This window comes from Poecile atricapillus, chromosome 1 (genome assembly GCF_030490865.1).
Source record: "Poecile atricapillus isolate bPoeAtr1 chromosome 1, bPoeAtr1.hap1, whole genome shotgun sequence".
Taxonomy (NCBI): Eukaryota; Metazoa; Chordata; class Aves; order Passeriformes; family Paridae; genus Poecile; species Poecile atricapillus.
The window spans coordinates 148,851,925-148,873,155 of record NC_081249.1 but is presented as its reverse complement, the minus strand read 5'-3'; the positions used below and the strand labels follow the sequence as shown (position 1 = coordinate 148,873,155).

Genomic DNA, 21,231 nt, shown 5'->3' with positions numbered 1-21,231 from the left:
ACTGCTATTGTGGAGGGATAGCATCACTATTTGTCCTGACATGTTCTGGATGAAAATATAGCTGACAATATAGTTTATGTTAAAATAACCTAGTAAAATCTACCCATGATATCCTGCTAGAGGGAAGGGAGGGGGAATATTTATAAGATACAAAATCTGGAATTTTCTTTCAGTTTGTAAATGGTCTTTGATCCACCAGTTTTCTAGATCCACCTTTTATGTTTTAAATGAAAGAGATTCTTCCATTGCTTGACCTGATGGCACCACCCATCTACTTCTAAGTGCTTTGATCACAAAAGCAATTCCAAAATAGAATAAAACTTTGTAAAGCAATTATAGTATGGCATTGCCAGCATAATATGATCTTGTAGTTTAACCACAGGTTAAGGTCCTAAAATATCTTGTACTGGCATTGTCTATAATGTTTTTTCTATCCGTTCTTTAAATGTTCTTTCTTAATGCAATGCTGCAGTTTAGCTCAGTTCCTAAGTTTAGGTATCACTTCAACTCATTTCAGTATAGACTAAATTATAGGATTATTTCTGGGCTTTTGTAACTAGCTTTTTTGGTTATTACTATTACTGTCTAAGGAGTGAGGGTGTTTAGTGCTAGTTCTGGTAGGAAAAGGCAGGTTTCATAATAATTATAACTGCTTGTTTGGAGTAAAATAGTAAACCGATTGGGCAGGAGAAATTGCAGTTTCTTACAGTGGTTTATTCACAAAGCCCAGCTATCTCTGTACACAAACCTCATGTATTTGTTTTTTGTTATCCATGAGAGTCGTGCATACACTGTGCTGTCCTCCCTACCAGTTTGCAGGTAGACTTGCCCTAACCATCTTTGATTTCCTTCCTGCACTGTGGCTCAGCAAGTACTGTGGGAAGTATTAGCAGTGCTAGTGTTGGTCACCTTGGTCATTTACCTATTGCTAGTCAGGGACTCAGCCTTTCAATTAATATATTGTGGTTCAGGGTGTGTAATAGAAGCAAAATCCATGATGCTCAATCTTTTCCAATGTGATTCTGTGATCATGGTTTATATAGGGGCTATTTCAGATCCCTGGGAACACATCTAAGCTGTCTGTGGTACTTGCTGGTAGGATTGCAGGTCGAGCAGTTTTCAAGAATATTCTCCGGATACATGAAATTGATTATTTGTGAGAAAAGGGAGACCAATACAGACATGCTGGCAAGTGAAAGATCCCTACTGCTTTAATTTTTTGTTTTTAAACCTCTGTGGGGTTATAATTTCCAAGTACACTTATAAGTGGCAGAGACTTCTAGACAAAATTTCTCCTTTCGGTGAGATACCCTCCTCCTGTCACTTTTTCTGTATTTATCTAGACAAATTTACCAGGCCTGCCTGACATGGAATAAACGTGCCAGTGCTCAAAGAAGTTACTTATTTTTACAGAAATATTTTATTTTCCAGGATTCACTTTATCTGTTTTCATTCCTGTGTTGGGGCAGAAACTGAGGAAGAGATCAAATCTCTGCCTTATCCGTATTCTTCAGCTTGGGAATTGCTGGAGACATGTTGAAGTTATGGGGCATGCTATGGCCATTGTCACCCAAAGGAATGTGACAGTGAGTGCTCTGGTCTACTCAGTAACCTTGCAGTCTCATCTTAAACTCATATTTATATGGGGAGCAATAAAAAGAGAGAAAGGCTTTGGAAGATGGAGCCAGAGGGGGTTGTTCTAACTATTATTTTTGCTTTTAAGAGAACATCGTACAGAATAGATGGAAGAAGAACATAGCTGTTAGTGACTTACAAGGTAAATTAAAGCTGTAAGTAAGGAGAATTAAACAGTTATATTTTGCCAATGGATTCTGTTTGTGCAAGCTATTTAAAAATTAAAAGTCGAAATTATTTTTGGGACCTGAATGGAACAAAATGCATGAACACATTTAATCAAAGCCTTCGTAAGTTGTCCAAGATCCACATGTTCCCAGCCTGCCATGTTTCTGAATAATGAGAGTCAGGTTGTAATGTGTTGTGGCATGAATAGCAGAGACAATACATCAAGTGTTTTTTTAAATTCATTTAGAAATTTCATGTTGACATTTAAATGATCAGATGCAAAGAAAAAGAGAATGACAACTACAGAAAACAAAAATGAGTTTTAAAAACACATAGCCAATAATATATAAATAACAAAGTGCTTTTCAGTATCTTGAGTTTGAACCATACAGATATTTTATAAGCAGCTGTAAAATATGGATGATGATGATGACTTCAGAAGTAACTGTACATTATCTGAAATGGAGATAACTATGTGAGGCATGCAATGAAATCTTACTCGTAGCATTGTCAGTAATACTGTTTGTCTATAGGAAGTTCCTTCTAGGTATGAGGACAGATCAAATGTGGTGTTGTTTTATTCCTCTGACTCCCTTCTGTGGCTAAACAGATTTTTCTTTTTCCTTTTCACATTCCCCAGCACAGAGCATACACTAAGAAAACACCCTTGGAGTCAGATTACTATTTTAAACAGAATTTAATTCACCCATTTAGGCCACACAGGGCAATCAGTATATGTATATTATGCAAACACACTAATGTATGAAGAAAAAAGAAAACCAGCAAATTCTACTTCTGAATTTAACTGTGGAGAAATATACGTATAACAAAACTGCCACTGGTTGTAAGCTCGATTTTACACATACTAAACATATTTCTGGAATGTGGCGTTAGAGCTTCCAGAAGGTGAAGTACTGTATGAACAAGTTTGTTAGCCTTTTTGGATGCTGCTTGTCTCTGACACGCCTCTCTCATTCTTGTAATTTCAGTATTGTAGGATTTTTTTATTTTTATTTTATTTTTTATGGTGTTCATCCATAAGCCCTGTGATGTAAATTGCAAAGAAAAAATTTGGTCTAGAATCTGGAATGATCAGACCATTCCCACATATTCTCCACATTTTATTCTTTCCAAGTTTGAATTATCCTGCTCTCACCTTTAATTCTTACTGATTTTTTTTGAATAAAGATATTTTCTGGATGTCTTTTTGCCTGATTGTAGAAAATACTGTGACTGCACTTTTCAACCTGCAATTCATTCCAGCCTGTTCTTCAACATCAAATGTTCCTCTGTTACATTTTCTGGTTTTATGTATCTCAGTCAAACTTCCTCTCTTTAAAATAAGCACTTGATTTTTTTTAACCTTGGCATAAACTGGCACGTAGACTTTCTGTGTCTAACTATGCTTCACAAGCATGTTTACATGCATGAATGTCCGAAAATGAAAGAGAAAATATGCACTAAAGTTGTTGAAAGAAAATTATAGTATTGTAGTGGAATGTGAGCATCATATAAATGAAAACAGTCTGAAGGGTTCATGGGGAAGTGCCATGTTTTTAAAACTAATTTCTTGTTGGATAAGACTTTAGGGGAGATAGACCATGTTAATTTCTATGAAAATTAACTTTTTGGTTTCTACTAGTTGTGGGTCAATTTATTCTTATAGGAAGACTTCTTAATATTTGATCCAGACGGTCTCTCTTTTACATTTGGGTAGGAGCAAATAGAGATCAACTGAAATGATAGGAGTGTCAGTGAAAATAGCTTTATCTTCCTGCATAGGTTTCTACAAGCTGCTGTGGTAATTTACCAGTGAAATCTCTCATTTCCAGGCAGATCATTGCAATCCTTATTAGATCACCTAAATCCTTTAATTTGCAGTGCCTTCCAAGGTAGGCAAAAGGTCATTCTCCAGCACCCAAAAATTTTGCTTTCACTTAAGGTAGGTGAGGATTTTCTGACAGGCAGTTGCCAGCAATATATATGTGCAAATGCTCTGTATCTCTCCTAGGTATATACTTGCTGGAAAAAAATGCAAATATATATTTTGCCCTACAATGGTATTTCCTGTAGGATGAAGTAAAGTGTCAAGACAATAACGTATATTATTGTCTTGACACTTATTAGAAATACTTTTCATACAGTGTTTCAAAGTCCTCAGTCTACTGACTAAATCCCAACATGGATGTTAAATATATATTTCTTTATCTAAATGGTGAGAGTTTTACTGGTTTTGTGATAATGACTTTTGTCTGCTTCTGCATATTTTTTCTCTCAGGAAATTTCAAATCTTGCTCATGTTGTTTAATGAGCTGGCTGGTCAAGCATCTGATGCCCCGGTGGGAACTTTCAAAGTCACTGAACACATTTTTACTTAAATCTATCTGACATTTCTGTCTGTTTGATTTAATGTATGAATTCCATATTTAGATTACCAATCAGATGGAGCGTAGTACAATCATTCCTCTGCACTACAAACACGCATGCATCCTGCACGGAAGTGGGCTCTTTTGCTGTTGGTCCACATGGCAAGAGTGTTTTTAGATTCTACTGGCATTTGGGAAGACTTTATAAGTCAGTTTTAATTATAAATGAAATTTTGAATCTCTAATGAAAATCTTAAATGCAGAATTAGTCTTCAGTACTTTGTTCTCAGACCATTTCAATTGCTATAATCTGGTAGAACTTGTCTATTACAAATGATGAATTATTTATTTACCAGTTAAATGCTAAAATCCTAAAAAAAAAAGCTTGATGTTATAAATATCCATATTGTTTATACTTAATTTCATTTTATTCAAAGGTATTAAAGTATCTACATGCTTCAAATTCTTGCCACAAAGCATGTAAGTATTGATGATAGAACTTCTGAGCAATTATTAATCAATTTGTTTAGTAAAAATAAAAACTTAAATAGTTTTTGCTTCTCATGGAAGCTCGGCATCCCTCCTGATTTTGCACTGAATGCACCTCCCCATGCTGAGATTAAAATAAATAAATAAGTAAAATTGCAGCAGTGGAAAGTCCATATGTTCTATGTGTTCTCTTCATCTGATTTGTTTGTTTTGGGTGATAGTGCCCACAAGCCCAAAACTTCCTGGTGATGGTGCCTTCCCTCTCCCCTTTTCTGTCATTTTTGGGAAGTAAGCAAACTGTTGAACGTTTTCAAGAGGAGGCAGTCCATCAATCAATCTGGCTGAGGCTGGCAGCAGTGCTACCCCAAACTGTCATACGGGGCTGTGCCCCGTGTGCTGAGGAAAACTCAAGTTCCCCCTGGAAAACTGCACTAAGCTCTGAATTTGTGTGGGTCTGGATGACAACACAGAGGTGTGTATTCTAGATTCATATACTTTACAACAGTTCCAGCTTTCCTCCCTCAAAACTAAATTGAGTCAGATTAATTCTGCTAGAAGGGAAGAATGGCTCCTGGTCCTGTGATTGCCAAATGACCTACATATGACCTCATCCCTAGTTTCTGACATATGTTGAGGACAAAGATCCTTGTTCTATTCTTTTCCAATATTAGACTGTTGAGGTGATAATATTTTCCTGCCAGAAGTGTCTGAAAAAATTAGTCTTGTCTGATTTAGTCTTGCTTTTCGTATAATAAAATTTTAAAAAAGAAAAAAAACCCAACAAAAAAACCCCCCAGCTTTGAATAGTGAAAGAGAAGCATAACTTGGCTGTCCTCATTAAAAATAATGTTTTCGTGTAGTCTTTTGCTTTTCTTGGGGAAAAAGCCTGAAAGCAGCAGAAAACAGGGTATACTTTTTGTCCTTCAAACAGTGATAAGGTAGGGAATAAAAATTTTGGAGTTAATCCCCTTCTCCTTATTTTTTTCATGAGTGCAAAGAATCTTTGAGACATGGTGAGGCAGAGAGACTCCTGTAAATTTGATGCCTTAATCTCAGAGCTGTTGTTCATGAGAGACATGAACTGAGAGACAGAGGACATGTCTGCAATATTTTGCAATAATTTGATTTCTGTGATGTTTTTCTGTACAGCCATTTTGAAGTTAGCCTAAGACTAAGGGAGGAGGGAAGTAAGTTTTCAAGGATCTAATTATTGAATCCATAAAAATAATAATAGTAATAGTAGTAATAATATTAATAATAGTAATAATAATACCCCAAAAGAAACAATAAACCTGGGGTGGATCTTCGTCACATAATTTTGTACCTTTGAGTAAGTAAAGCTGTCATCAGGATCCTCCTTGGAAGCCGCTTTGTGCGCTTCATCGCTGGCGAGCAGCCAGCGACAGGAGCTGCAGCCCAGCTTGCTGTAGCTGCCAGCGTTCTGTTGTGTAGGAAGGGAGCCCAGAATAGCAGCAGCCTTCTTACTACCTCCCTCAGGCTGCTCTAACAATTTCTCAAAGGTCAGTAGAAACTAGTTATCAATTAAAGGAGCTCTCTGTCTGCTTTTAATGTATCTTACAGGTAGTGGAGAAAAAAGCTTTCAAATGCTTTCAAATCCTGCTGCCTCTTTCCTTGGAATACTTTATGAGGATGTGAGGACCCAAGGCCAGTTGATTTGTTGATATCATGGGGGTCAACAACAAGGTAGTCCAGATGAGTAGGCCAAGAATGCTGTCTTGGTCAGTTTGCTCTGGCAGGAGAAGTATTGTAGCAAGTATTCATTCAGTAGCCTGTGATAAAATGAGCATGCCCATAGAATTATAAATAGCCAGTCTGGCTCCCAGTCATTTGATCTGCTCCCAGATACAGTTTCTCTTGAATAATCTGCTTAGTTTATAAATCAGTCAAAAGACAGAATATCCTGATGGCAGGTAACAAATACATTTGTGAGATGGACCTGGAAAACAAATGCCAAGTGGAGGATTTTGAGCTTTCCTTTCATTAAAAGATGAAGGAGAGTTTCATTGGGAGGCTTAGTGACAACTTGATATTGTTTAGACAGTGATCTGTCTGAAGAAAGATTAATGTTAATTAAAGTGGCATTGGAGAAATTCAGCAGATGACAGCAGCCAAGCTGGCTACAAGCTATTTTTAGAAAATTTACTTCATTGCATTCGGTATGACTCATTTATTAAGTTAACGGATGAATCAATAGCTCAGCTTCTTATAGCAGTCCCTTAATGTGGAACTGTATATAAAGATTGTGTTCGTATCTTTGGTCAGAATTCACATGATAAAAGCTGACCTGTATGGATTCAGTCCAAGTGCTCAAGTGTCTTGCACAAAATGGAGCTCTGCAATAATACTCCAGTGAGTCTGTCTGAACACGGATATGTGGAGAGGCCAGGGGAAAATCAGCCAGAAGTCCAACTTGCACTGTTTGGGAAGTAACACAAATAGCAAGCAGGTCTTGTTAAAAATAATGTAATAGAGGTGTAATTTATTCCTCTTTTAGTTTTGTCATGAGTTTACTTTTCATTTGAGCTGTGGTTCATTGTTTCTTGCCTCCATTCGAGCACAGTTCTTCCTGGTTTTCAATTTTCCTTAACTTGGATGTAGTTTTCTCTCTTCCATCATCAGCTTTAATTTGTGAAATAGTAAAGCATCCATCTGTTCCAATACAACTGTGTTGGCCTGAGTTCAGTTTATTTCCTGTATTTTGCTAATTTCTTAGGTTGCTATAGAAACCTTGTTGTTCTCCTGAATCCTTTTTGTGAACTTTTGTGAACCTAGTCTGAAAAGATAAAAAAGACACTACATTTCTATCAGTTTTAAAGCCTTTGTTAAAATAATTATATTTATTATTTCCTGATTACTTTTGTTGAATTTGTATATTTTCTGATCCTTGCCTCAAAGGCTTTCACCAGTTTATCCCAGTGTAAGATGTGGTTTTTCATTATTATTGTGTCAGGTCTTATTTCTATATCTAGGAATAATTTAATTTCTCTTTTGCAAAGAGATTAGAGAATTGGGCTATCTGTGTTACATTCAAGGTATGATACAGAGCTGATAAGACTAACATCTGTCAAAATTGGAATACAATTTCTGGCACATCTGAGATTGTCTCTTGCATATACCAGTGAAATGTAATATTTAAAATAATATCACTGTTAAATAGTGTGGCTTGCTATAGTATGAAAATACTGAAGTTTGGAAGAGAAAGACTTTGTACATGATGTTTCTCTGGATGAAGTTTGGAACCATCTTTTCAGTGTACTGGAAATAGCTGGCTGTGTATTTAGCTTTGCTCTAGGTTGGGTATGTATTGTCAGAGAGAAAATGCCATTTCTATTAGATGATGCTGGATGCTGAGTTGTTCAAATGGAGAGCAGTATAATAAAATCTGTAAAATAGTAAAATATGTGAAAGATGAAGAGTGACTGCACAAAATTTGTTTCCCTATTGGTCTGAATTCTGGCCATTCTAACATGTTCTTTGCTGCATTATGTTTTAGCATACAAAGCCCATTGTAGTTAATTTATACTCAGGCTAGCTGGTCCTTTGCTGTTCTGATTGCAGTTACTTGAAACATTGTGATTAAGAATGGTACTGTAAAATATTCTAAAGATAACAACCTGCAGAGAGAGGTTTTTCACAACAAAGTGAAAAAATATGCCACGTGCAAGCCCTCTGTCATAGTTTGTGTATCATCCTAGAGCTGAAATCTTCTGTGTATGTCTGGTCTCTAATCTTTCAGATGTCAGGAATCGAATCAAGGAATTGCACAGTGACAAGCAAGCTTTCAGACAGGCCACAATTGATGGTTACACTTAAATGTAATTCAGAAAAACACTTGAAGTATAAAGTTTTCCTCAAGCTGGACATAACCATTATTGCATTGATTTTCAATTTGCCTTGATTTTGCTGATTTTTCTTAGCAATCATCACAATGTTTTTGTTTTGCTCTGTTACTTGTGTGTGCAGTATTGTCCAGTCCCTTATATTTCAGACTTGACTGAAGACTCCAGCTGACTGTTGGAGATTTGTAATAGTGATGTGGCTGCGTTAGCTGCATCCTCCCAGGGTGTTGGATGCCTTAAAACTTCTGTGAAACTCAGTCAAACTTTATATACAGAGTGAAATGTCTTTTTTCTCTCCTTCACCAGTTAAATCGGGTACTATAATCTGTGGTGGTGGATCTCTTTCAGAAGTTATAAGATTGACTGAAGTCTAATGTTCTGAAATGAAGAAAGTATAGACTTCCCTAAAAACTTCATTTTAAATCTGAGACATTGATAAAATTGTATATTAATGTTCTCTGATTCTCTTTCAGCTTCAAATTTCTTATTGTTTATGTTTGTACACTGGATTTTTAAGATAAAGATGTCAGTGTAGGATTGTAAATGGATTAAGATGTGAGCTGGAGCTATCAGTGAGAGATTGTTTATGTAACAGTAACATAATTTTTAATATGTCTCTTTCAAAAATGCAGAGTTGTGGTAGGTGTAAAAAGTTTGCAAAAATTTTACTTTTTAGGTAAATTTTGCTTTTTAAGAGTGGTACCAATTGAGCTGCAACTTGGCAGATTCGGAGTGTGTTAAACTCTTAGTACAAAACTTGGCAGAACTATTTGTGTAGGGATGCTAATTAATGGTGTAAGCAAGACAGATGAGTTCACTGAATCTTTTTTTTTTTTTTTTTTTTTGATACTCCAAGAAAGTGCTTAATAGTTGTGCCAAGGGTGGCCAGTAAAAAAATCTGCCAGGTGGAATTCCATATTGCTGGAGTGCTGGCAGCAGAGATTCTGTATTCTCTTTCTGCTAGAAAGTAGAAAGGCAATGATTTTTGGGGTACTCCAAAGTGCAGGCAGGAATGGATCTCAAAGTACATGAAAGTTTCTTTCTTATGGACCTTGCTCCAGTAGGCACAGGACTGGTCAGGCGCAGTGTTAATGTGCCATCTGAGCCATTGCTTGTCATGGTTTGATGAAGCAATCCTTCGTCGTGATGCTCAAGCCAATTTCTCGTAGCTATCCCTAGAAACAGCAGCTGAACAAAAGTCATGAAAAATAAAAGATCATGTTTGTACTTGCACTGGCAAAAAAAAATTCAGTTCTCTCCAACTTTAGGCTCACTTAATGAATGGCAGCAAAGGAAGTTGCAGAGGAAATGGGAGAGAGCAATTGCTACACTCTGTCCATGATGAATTTGGAAGTTATAAAGCTGATGTTAACCTGGCGCAGTGATGGACTTCAGACTTCTCCTATGCAGACTTCATCCTCTGTGTAAAATCTTCAAGCACTTCATTTATGAGAGAGATATGGGAAGTCAGGACTTGCGTGGAAAATCTTAATGTATTTTCTGTGTTATTCTCTTCTTCCCTTTTTCACTAGACTGAACAATATTTATAATAATTTCAAGATATAAGGAAATACATCTGTGTAGAAATGTTTACAAAAAATAGTTTATTATGTGAGTTCCATTTTTGTAGGATTCAGAAAATGAATAGGATTGCTGCGTAGAGCCAGCAGGAGGTCATTAGTGCACGTATATTTTTAGGTCTGAATTGTCACTATCGATGAGACTGCTTCATGGAATAAAAGAAGCCATGTCTGCATGTCTCTGGGGAAAATGTAATATTAACCACCATTTATAGTACATGCTATTCATACATCTTTGGTAGGTGAACTATTCTTTACCAGGATTTTTGCAGGATTTAAAAAAGTAATTTCAATGAGTTCCATGTAGAACAAAACCCTCCATTTTTTCTGTGTCAGTGCCAGCTATTGCCCATCATCCACTTTTTATTACCAATCATTAACTGCAGAGATTTTTCAAACATGGAGACCATAGAGTCTGTGTGATTTGTGATGTCTGTACATGCACATTTAATTAAAAAAATTTAATTTCTAAAATTGTATTTGGATGCATTTCAGACTGTGTAGCAGCACAGTGAAATACTCAGCACAAAGCACATCGAGCTTCAAATATTTAAACTCATCCATATGCCTTAGACAATCAACAAGAAATCATAGAATATGATGATTGATTGCCGTTAATATAAAAATACCATCCTGATGATGGTAATTCTGCTTGGCTGACTTAATTGTGAAGGTGATGGACACCTTGTTTCTAGTATTTATGTTAATCACATAAGGATTTTTTGTTTGATAAAGAAAGGGGTTTTTTTGCTTTTGATTTGGGATTTACTGGGTTCTACCTCTAAATTGGTAGAAAGAATATTGTGTTTTGGAACTAGTCATGACACTGTTAATATACTGTATTTTCTGTTACTGATTTTGAGAACATTTTTCTTCTCCTGATTTCAGGTTGGGTGGGACTATATCTGCATACAAGATAGTGCCAGACGAAATAGAAGAAATCAAGGTACAGTATTACTGCTTTTCAACACTGAATTTCTCTGTTTGAAAAATTACAGAAATGTTACATTAAAAAGCCATGTTATTTCTTGCTTTGAAGTGTATCATAGGGGAGAGAGGAAAGTGTCAAAAATAAAATTACTAGATCCATATTTATGCATCAAAAATAGAATTTTAGTTATTTTTACAAATACAGTTTCCCTTCAGCTTAAGCTGACTTCAGCAAGATTTGTCTGATGCCAGAAACCTGTGTAATTCAACCTATTTCTGTTTTGCTACCTGAAGACAGATGGAGGACTATGATGAACACTGAGTTATATTTTCATAACAAAAAATATGTATAGTGTCTTTCTGCTTTTGAAGCACACCCATATTTTTCAATATTGTCTGTCTTAAGAAGGGGATAGTATGAAGTCAAAAAATCATTATAAGCTCAAAATATCATTGTAAGCTCTTTGATTTTGAGTAGTGACAACAATAAAAACTGAAGTTTACCTTCAAAGTAAAGTGCATTGTAGCAAAACTCACTTTGGCCAAGTCCACTCCTGAAATGTACTTCAGCAATTTGTGTCAGTTTTGTTTTTCAGTGGAGTGAAAGATGGGTACTGGGGGGGATTTTGGCCAGGATCTGATAGCACAGTTTGTGTAGCTGATTCTTTATTTGCTTGTTAGTAGGTCAGTCTGACATACTGCTTGCTCATTGTGATTGCTTAACCCGCTGTGCTGTTTCACATACTCATTTTCAGCTGTGCAAAGAGGATTAAGAATAGTTCTAAAATCTTGTGAAGGGAAATGACCATATAATATCTGATGTAGACATGACTTTGCAGTGTGCAAATGGTGAGAATTTATTCCTCTTCAATTAGTATCAAACCCACTGCAAGCAAGTCACTGCACAGTGACTGCCTGTATCTGCATCAGTCAAAGTTATCACACCGTCATGGTAAAATTTATTTTTGTCATCTAAGATTCATGGACTCCTCTATCCTGAACTTTATCGAGGGGAGCATGATTTATTACTGGATATATCCAGTATTCAGACTTTGGTCTTGGAATAAAAGAAAGAAAGAGTAGAAAGAAAGAAGCCTTTCAAAATTTAGTAGCGCTGTTTTCATGATGCTCAGAGGAGTGCTCCAAAACTGTTTAAAAAAATTACAAAAACCCTAAACCACAATCTTTTTCCCTTTAATGTAAGAAAATTAATACCACGGATATTTTGTTAATGTTGAAAATGAAGAAAGCTGATATTTCTGGCTTCATCATACTAAACTGAGTTCAGCAAGCAAAGAAAAATGGATTGTTCGGAGATGAGAAATAATTTTACTTTTAGGAACTTACGGCAAGATTAGTAGTCACAGGAATCTGTCACATACTTAGGAAAACTGTTCTGAATTTTCAGCTTTTTCTTACTTAGCTGGTGTTTAAGTGCTTGAGATGCTAGGAAGTATCAAAGGCTGGGTTACTCATTAGTCTCAGTTGTGTCAGAATCTAAGTGTGGAGGAAGGTTTTCATTGTTCAAAGTCAGAGCTATATAAAGTGTTGGGGAAAAATCCCTTCCTTTACTTGTTTCTGGTACCTGTCCTGTCTTGTTCAGGTAATGGGGTTTTGAGGTTGTGTCGGCTGTCAGGCCAGTTCTCACACCTCAAATGATTGCATTTCTCAAGCTGCAGTACATGTTATTTGTGTTAAACAAGACACTACTGGAAAATGCCAATACAGACAAATACATGTTGGATATCAAAAAGTATTGTTTTGTACATATGTATTCTGAATAGCAACTAGTAAACAGCAAGATGGAGTATCCTTGCAATAAAGGTAGGGGGTAGCTTTAACATCTGAAAGGCTCTCCTAGCTGATTTGAGTAGAAAAAGGAGGGAAGAGAAATAGAAGGCAAATCAGCTTACTGGAATATTGCTTCTGGAGAGAATAGAATCTTCTTCTGTGCACTTTAATTCAGTTATTTTGTGTCACAACTATCTCTCTCCTATTTAAACATGAAATATGAAGGAAGTTAATTAGATGAAATATGCAAAAATAATAGCTTCCCTTTTAAAATCTGATTTAACTTGGTGGATTGTTGAATTGTATTTATGCAAGTTGTATTTTCATGTTTTCTGATAGTTCTTTAAAAGTAAGCTCAAAATAACTTAAGAGGAAAACTAGTGTATTGATTTAGTTAATTAATGTAACTACATCTTAGGTAGAACACCACTGCAGGCATATGAATGAGGAATACTTATGGCAGAAGTGATAACCTGTACCCTAACTAGTCTCAGCCACCATACCAAGCTTAGGAAGGATTGTGTGGAACCAATCACCACTACAGTTCCACAGCATCTGTATCAGTCTGAAACGAAGTGTCATGAAACCTACCTTCCCTAGATTTTTGTCATAGGTGCTTAGGTTCTCAAAGTGACAGCACTCAACAGGTAGCCTTACCTAGATACCATCACGGGTTTGCCTCCTGAAAACTCTTCAAGAAGATAGGTATGTCTTCTATTACATGATATTCTACTTCAATAGAAGAAGCTTTCAGAGACTGCATAACTGGATGTACTACCACCTGCATTGATGTGATTCCTCTACACCAGTTAAAGCAATGTCACTTCATTTTCAGTACTCGCTGGTTTTAAAATACTTCTGGAACTGATAAAGACAGTAAATATAGGAACTGCAGCACATTTCTGAGAAAGTGTCATTGTTTCAACTTTCTCTAGACTTCTGTTTTCATCAGAATATTTGTCCTGTAAGCAACAAGCTTTTCAAACTAGCAAAAAAGCATTGTCAGATTTCAGCCTTGTTCCTCACCCACCTGTAACAGTGTGTGCCTGAAGGAGAGGTCTTCCAAGCCAAATGATTTCATGTTCGTAGGGCCTGGCGAGCATATCAGGAAACACTGGTTTTGATGAACAGCATGGAGATTGTCTCAAGAATAAAGAGAAATTTATGACTATTACAGATTAAGGAAAGTTTCCATGATGTGCCTATAGATTTATGTATCATCTTACAGTTTATAGTACCATGAGAGATGGTCTTTTTGATTCTGACATTCTGCCATTACAAAGGAAATATATGATGTGGTAAAGGGTGGTTGTTATAGAAGAAGACTTAGTGAATGAGAAAATCACTCATTAACAGATTTCTAAAAAATATACTTGGTTTGCTAGGATTTGCATGTCAACAGCAGAAATAAATTTAATTGTTTTGTGTTGGGTTTTTTATGTGCTTTTGTACACACTTTTCATGTAGATATATGCATGCATCTCGTCTCAAGACCAGAAATTGATTTTGTAGCAGGTCCTTAATTCATGAAAGTAATATGCACAAGAAAGACATTGCCAGAACATTTCATTCCTATAATATTTGTAGCATGAGACAGATATTCCAGTGTAGAGAAAAAAGCTAAGTGGTTGCCTCCTGTGGTAATTAGTTTTAAGAAATCTTGTTAGAAATACTTTGTTCGTGCTGGTTGTAAATTGTAAATTTAGATATAAAACAGTTCTGGAGCAAGGTGGAGGGGCTTCTTAATTCCATTAACCACCCTTTCACACAGAGACACACTCTATGCACCTCAAGGAACACTCGTAATTCTTCTATAGATGCTCTTCAAATGAAAACATATATGCATAAAGTATTGAAGGTTGCATTTAGGACTACAGTCATTTTCCCCTGAATAATGGTAGGATACCTCTTTTTTTTTTCTGTAGGAGTATGTGTTAACTCATTAGTTTAATATATGAAAATTTTTATGCACAGCTGAAACACATTCTTCTCAGATTGTCTTCGGTCTTTGAGAAAGTAGGCTCTATGATAATCCAAGAGAAGAAAATGATAAAACTATGAGGGAGAGTGAAGTAGCCAGAAAGGAAATAGTGAGCACTGTGTATTCTCAAGAGGTCAGTTGCCCTACATGACTTAGAAATTCAAAAGATCATAACTTTTCCACACAGTCATTTTTTAGGAGCATCTTAGGCAAAAAGGAAGTTGATTTCAGTGTCAGTGAGATGTATTTCAGAGCAAAGCTGTACTCCTTGCCATCAGAAATATGCAGCTTTGATATGATTCCAGTTAAAATCAGTCTATTCCGAGACTTTATCGGAAATAATTTGGTTTGCCAACTTTGTGGTCTCATTTACCTGCATAATGCTGTATCCCAGAATCTGTTCTTTTTGCTGGTAAGAGTAGCTGATGAAACTTGTGCAAACTTTGTGTGCAGCCAAGAGGAGCTGGCTTTGATCATTCAAAGCATTTTCATATTTATCAATGTGTGGCAAAAATAAGTAGCTATTTGTCAGCAAGTGCCAGTTTGTAGTCCCATATTTAAAAAAAACCCAAAAACAAGAAAGAGAGGTAGTCATAACTACTGTGGTGGATAGTCCACAAGAACAGGGTTGTGGCTGAAAATATTTAGACATTACAAAACTGGTTTTGTGTCTCCATACCGGAGAGTGGGGAATTTAATAGCATTAGTATTTAAATAGCTCTTGCATCTTCTGCAGAATCAATCTTGCTTTACATGAACAAGGAGATGTGCTGTCATCCCAGTTTTGCATAGGAGTTTAAGTTCTGGATATGGTTTATTTCATCACTGTGTGGATATTCACCTGCCAAGTGTATCAGCACTGGGCAAGGATCTTCACTAAGTTTCCCCAAAGTTTATGATGGGAGGCATGAGAATTAGATGATAATACTAAGATTATTGTTACTTTATCTGTTTGGATCCAGCACAAAAAAAATAAAAGTTTGCCCACTCAGAATAAGTTTTTTTTTGAAGAGGCTCAAGCTGTTTGAAGTGTGTACTTCCACTAATCCTAAAGCACCAAGACACTTTGCTATTTACCTTGCAGGAATGGCAGTTTTGGTTCTCAGTTTATCTACCCATGTTTTCCTTCTTCTGCATCCCAAATGTTAATTACTAACTCACAGCACAAGAGCTCTTATTAAGCATGACATAAAAGGGACATACATTGAATGTCTAGTGAGTATTAACAAGTGGCATCTCCATAGACTCTAAAGCTTACAGATACAAGTTTAAAAAGATTTAAAGGGCATATGTGACAGTCATGTCACATGTCATTCCATTAGATTGCTAGTTATGCGTGTTGGCTAAAACTGAGGGCTTGTCTTTTAACTCTCTTAATGTGCACTCAGAGTCTGACCGTCCAGTAGATAGTTTCATTGGACTCCTGCATCCAGGTAAAGAAGGTTTCTAAAACCTTTTGTAAATGTCATAACCCGTAACAAGAAATTGACACTGAGATGTCAGCTTAGTGTACGAAATCCCTGATAAACTTGCAGATTTGGTTTTCCTACTTGCATCTTGGGTTTTTACGAAGACTTTCTTATGGACATGAATCCAACTAGGACAATTGAGAAGTGGGATGTGTTAAGCTAAAACAACTTTATATCTCATCATATTTCCCTGCAATCAAAGCTCACCTGATGTAAACACAGATTTCTTCCTGAGTTAATTTCCAATTTCTGAATTAGCCGAGTCAATCACTGACTAGTGTTCTTTTTCAGGCTACATGTGTCATTGTTTAGATGACAGAAAACTGAGTTTTTACTTGGCTGTATTAATGCTTAAATGTTGTTACAGATGTTGTTTCCATGCTAGAGAGAACTAAAGTTTTGTGTGTGGGATTATGTGACAAAATTGTCAAAAACTTTATATAAAAACAAAAAATTATTTCCTTTAATTTTCATCCACACGTATGCATTTGTGCTACAAGCTAGAGATTTGCAACCCCTGCAGTACTGATAATGTACTCTCGGCCATGCATTTGTGCTTCAGTCTTGTAGTTCTTGTCAACAGTTGGTTATTTATATTATATTGTATCATATTATATTGCTCCTAGTTGACTGATTTCATTATCTGTTGTATTATATCATTTTTTCTCCTCTTGAGTCCTTCGTTGATCTAAGTTTTTTTTCTTCAAAAACTGATTTTGCCCCTTTTTGTGGAAATTGCAGTCTGTACACTGCAGAACATTGGGTTCTGACTAGGCTTTTGGTGCCAGGCATGGCTGTGCAACCCTGAATAGTCCAGGCACAGTCCCACACCAGTGAAATGAGTGTTTCATAAGAATGCCTTTCTATTGTGGGATTTTTCTCCCCCCACCTATGAAGTCAGTAGTAGTTGTGAATATCAGTTTTGACTTTTGGATCGTTTCTGCTCTGATAGGTTTGAGACTGTTTTAACTTGGAGGACATGACTGTTCTCCATGTTATAACTTCTTCTATCTCAAGTTTTTGTATAGAGACTCCCTAGGGATTACTCATTGAAGGGGCTTTTCATCTGTTTCTCTCATCTTCTGTGGATGATGGATACTCACTGCAATCACAGACTCTCGACCACAAAACCACCTTTGCAAAAAGAATGTAAAATGAGAGATGGCTGAAGTGTCTATCAAACTCTGATCTAGGACTGCTGAATGTATCAAAAGCATTCCTCTGCTTTCCTGGCAAGGGCATCAAATGCCCAGACACTTCAGATGAAAGAGTATACTCACTAACTTTCCACATGAAAATAGGAATTGTCACTTTTTGTTTTCCTGCTGTCTTCTGTCTTATGTTTCATAGGCTTTGTGGCTTCAGAGATTTCATGTCTCTAGAAATGACAGATGAGACAACCTCACCAAGTTACCTTGCTCTTCCAGGCTGTCTTGAATATAGAAAACGCTAAAGCATTGCTATAAATTCCTGTTCCCTAATGTGAAGACGATTTAAGAGAATGCATTTTAAATTGTATTGTGTAATTTAGTCTTATGAACACACAAAAGTTTAGCCGGATTTGCAGATCATGGAAAAGGGAAGGGAAGGGAAGGGAAGGGAAGGGAAGGGAAGGGAAGGGAAGGGAAGGGAAGGGAAGGGAAGGGAAGGGAAGGGAAGGGAAGGGAAGGGAAGGGAAGGGAAGGGAAGGGAAGGGAAGGGAAGGGAAGGGAAGGGAAGGGAAGGGAAGGGAAGGGAAGGGAAGGGAAGGGAAGGGAAGGGAAGGGAAGGGAAGGGAAGACTGTGCATCCATTTAAGTTGAAATGCAAACAAGACAAAACAAGACAAAATCATTTTAGTAATATTATTATTTACTTTATAAAGCAAACAAAGTAGTTCTGTAGCTCTCCTGAAAAGAGAACAGTAATAGCTGAAAGTTAATTTACAAGACAAACCAATATATTGTTCATCCTTTAAGCATTTCTGGTTGCCCAGCATTTAAGCTGTTGCCATTAAGAGGGGACATTAATGGGTATCAGATTTTTCATTACCACAGACCTGTTTGTCTGTTCAGTCTTTCTTAATTAAATATGTTAGAAACAGGATTTGAGCTCTCTTGTTGTTTTCCAGCATAAAAAATATCTCTGCCTTTCTCTGTGGCTGTAGTAACCAATTTTGTCTAAATTCCTCCTGGCTTTCTTTCATTTTCTATTTTTGCTAGATACAAATCTTCATACCAGCCATCACCTGAAACCTATTTGGTTCCTAGGGCATGTTCTGACCAGCTCTAGCACAATCTCTTGTACTTTTCATCTGACCCCTTGTACTGGGCAATGTTTTCAGTGCCTTCTGTTCTCACTGGAAAAGTAATTTCTTAAATGGGATGTCACTTAGCATGAATGAGAGGAGAAAACATGCTCAGCTTCATTAAGCAGCAAATAGCTTTTGGCAAGTGTATAAGTAAATCAAGTTTATATAAAAGCCCTAATCATTTTCCACATGACCTGTTACGTTAAGTTTTGGTTGGTTTTATTTACCCTGTAAGAATGTATTCTGATGATTCTTATTTGAGATCTGTAAAGGAAAAATGTTACCCTATCAAAACTGATAATGTCATAACTAATTAAGGGCTTGACTGAGTTTGAGGGAAATCAATATTACCTTCATTTCTTGTGGTAAATTTATTTCTGAAATATATTCTTTCTTTTTACAATTATCACAATAGGTGAATGCTGGACCTGTATATATAAGAAAAAAAGCCATCAGGGTTTTTTTGGTTTGCTTTTTTTAAAAAAAGCCCCCAAACCTTCAGGTTCTGTATGCTGGTTATATATAGGGAAAAAGGTATCAGGAGTATGTTTAGGGTCTTTTTGTTTGGATTTTGGTTTTTTTTTAATAACCGTTGGTTGTACAGCTATTTACAGGTTGTATCTTAGTGAATTATGAAAATTACTGTTTGTGGAGAAATGAAATATTACTGCAAATAAGGACATTAAATACTGAGTAGCTGGGTGACAAACCATCTGATGAAGTTCAGCACAGATTAATGTTAAATGATCTGTACAGGAGATGCGAAAAAAACCCCAGTTTCAATTTACATATAAAGCAGAAGTCTCTAATTAGACTACTATGATCCAAGAATAAGGGCTGAGCAGTGTACTAAGGTGGTTACTATCAGCTCAGTGTTCAAGAGCAACTGAAAGGGCAGAGGCATGGGAGCTCTCGGGGTGTACTGAAGAGGAAGGAACCAAAACCAGGACACTGAACCTTTTCTCTTATGCATGAGCCTCTGGTGCCACACCATGTACAATGGCATGTGAAGGGCTGTTCCCCTAATCATAAAAGTGGCACAGTAGCACTACAAAAGATTTAGATTCAGATTGTAAAAGTAATCTAATTTACAGAAGCACTTTTGTGTGAGGAACAGATAAAGAGAGTGGGACAGAAGTGTTCACAAGTGGCACATTCGGTAGGATTTCAGCAACATTTTTCCTTATTTATACTGCAGTTTTAAAATTAACTCTCATTCTTAATTTATGCAAATTTTAAGACTGCCTGAAAGCAGATGCCAAAGTTTTGATTACGTGTTTTCTATTGAATTCTATTGATTATAAGGAAAAAATAGAAATACCACAGCAGTCATCTATCAGAAACCAGTTTAATACACTGTGTTTTTCTGAAAAAGATTTGCAACTGGTAGACAGATAATTCTCCTAGAATAGTGTAGTTTATTTTGCTTTTATAGTGTATTTTCAGATGATTTTTGAGGTTGAGTTTTAATACTTAATTGGAAACCACAGTAGGAAGACACCAAAAACTACACAAGCCTCCCTGTGATATGGAAGCTTGTAAAATGTATGAATAGAGTGATGCTTAGTACTTCACTGTGTAATTGTACCTCATTCAACTTCTCTAATAATTAATTAGGTTTTTTGTGGTGCCCTATTCCTGTTAGTGACCACTGTCTAAAACAGAATATGAAACATGAAATGTTTTTAACAGAAAACCAACCAAAAACTTCTTTCAAGGAGACATCATAAGGTAATGGTATAAAAGTATTTGCTCAAATACTTACTTTTATCAGTTGCACAAGATTGGTCTAGATGAGATTTTGTGCTGATGAGCTGTATCTGAGCGCCAATGTAAAATGTATAAGTGGATTCTATGTTTTATTGAGTATGTTGGGTAAGTGGCTCTTCCCATCTCTTGATAGTGCACAGAGCTGGAATGTTGGCTTAGCTGATGTCCTGAAGGCTGCCAAAAATGGATGTCTTCCAGCAAAATAAAATCAGAGCCAAGTGTGTAGAGACAAATTTAAAAATGCCTGCCTTAGCCCCAGCCACCCTGTCCTTGGTGCCAAGAACTGAACATCTATCTTGAGTCATGTCTGTGTTACCAAATCACGCAAACCGGTAACGTGCAAGCATCTATAAAGTAGAGCATGTGGTGCTGGAGATCCAGCATACATCGTATGTTCTTTGGTATGTTTTGTTTCAAACTACTTCTAGTATCATTCTATGTGCCTTTTAACAGCTGGAATGGATTACACATGCTGCTGAAGTCCATCTTCCAAATAAGTTTTATGTGAAAGGATTCCAGTTCATATGATCAAAGGCTATTCTGCAATATGAGCCAAAGTCTGTTAAGCAGAGAGGTATTAAAAGTGCTGTTTTGTACTAACAGGCTGTGGTAGATGTGTCCCAAGCCTCCAGCCAGCACTTGTATTCCCATAACACAGCATGTCAGGTTACAGATGTGAAATTCATAATACAGCACCATTGTTACTAGTGAAACTATTGTCTGAGCTAAGTACTTAGGGAGTGCCCAGCCCTTCTGGCAGACTATTCAAAGAAAAAAACCCAATGATCTAGATCAGTGGTCTCCAAATGATTTGATCATCTACTTCATCAGTAAAGAATTTTTGAACATTTACCCACCAATAATGTACATTCTAATATTTTCACTACAGTGGATCATAGAATT

At 36.5% G+C, this 21,231-nt stretch overlaps 1 protein-coding gene across 10 annotated transcripts in view; it reads left to right on the top strand.

The window, feature by feature from the left end:
- Positions 1–21,231, top strand: part of GPHN (gephyrin) — a 276,397-nt gene that overhangs the window by 103,959 nt on the left and 151,207 nt on the right. For 8 of the 10 annotated variants that reach the window (XM_058832193.1, XM_058832174.1, XM_058832165.1 and 5 more), the window contains exon 3: positions 10,987–11,044. The exons of the other annotated variants lie outside the window; for them this stretch is intronic. In XM_058832193.1, the coding sequence (XP_058688176.1) occupies positions 10,987–11,044 (58 nt within the window). The remainder of the gene's footprint in view (positions 1–10,986; positions 11,045–21,231) is intronic. 10 annotated transcript variants of the gene reach the window in all.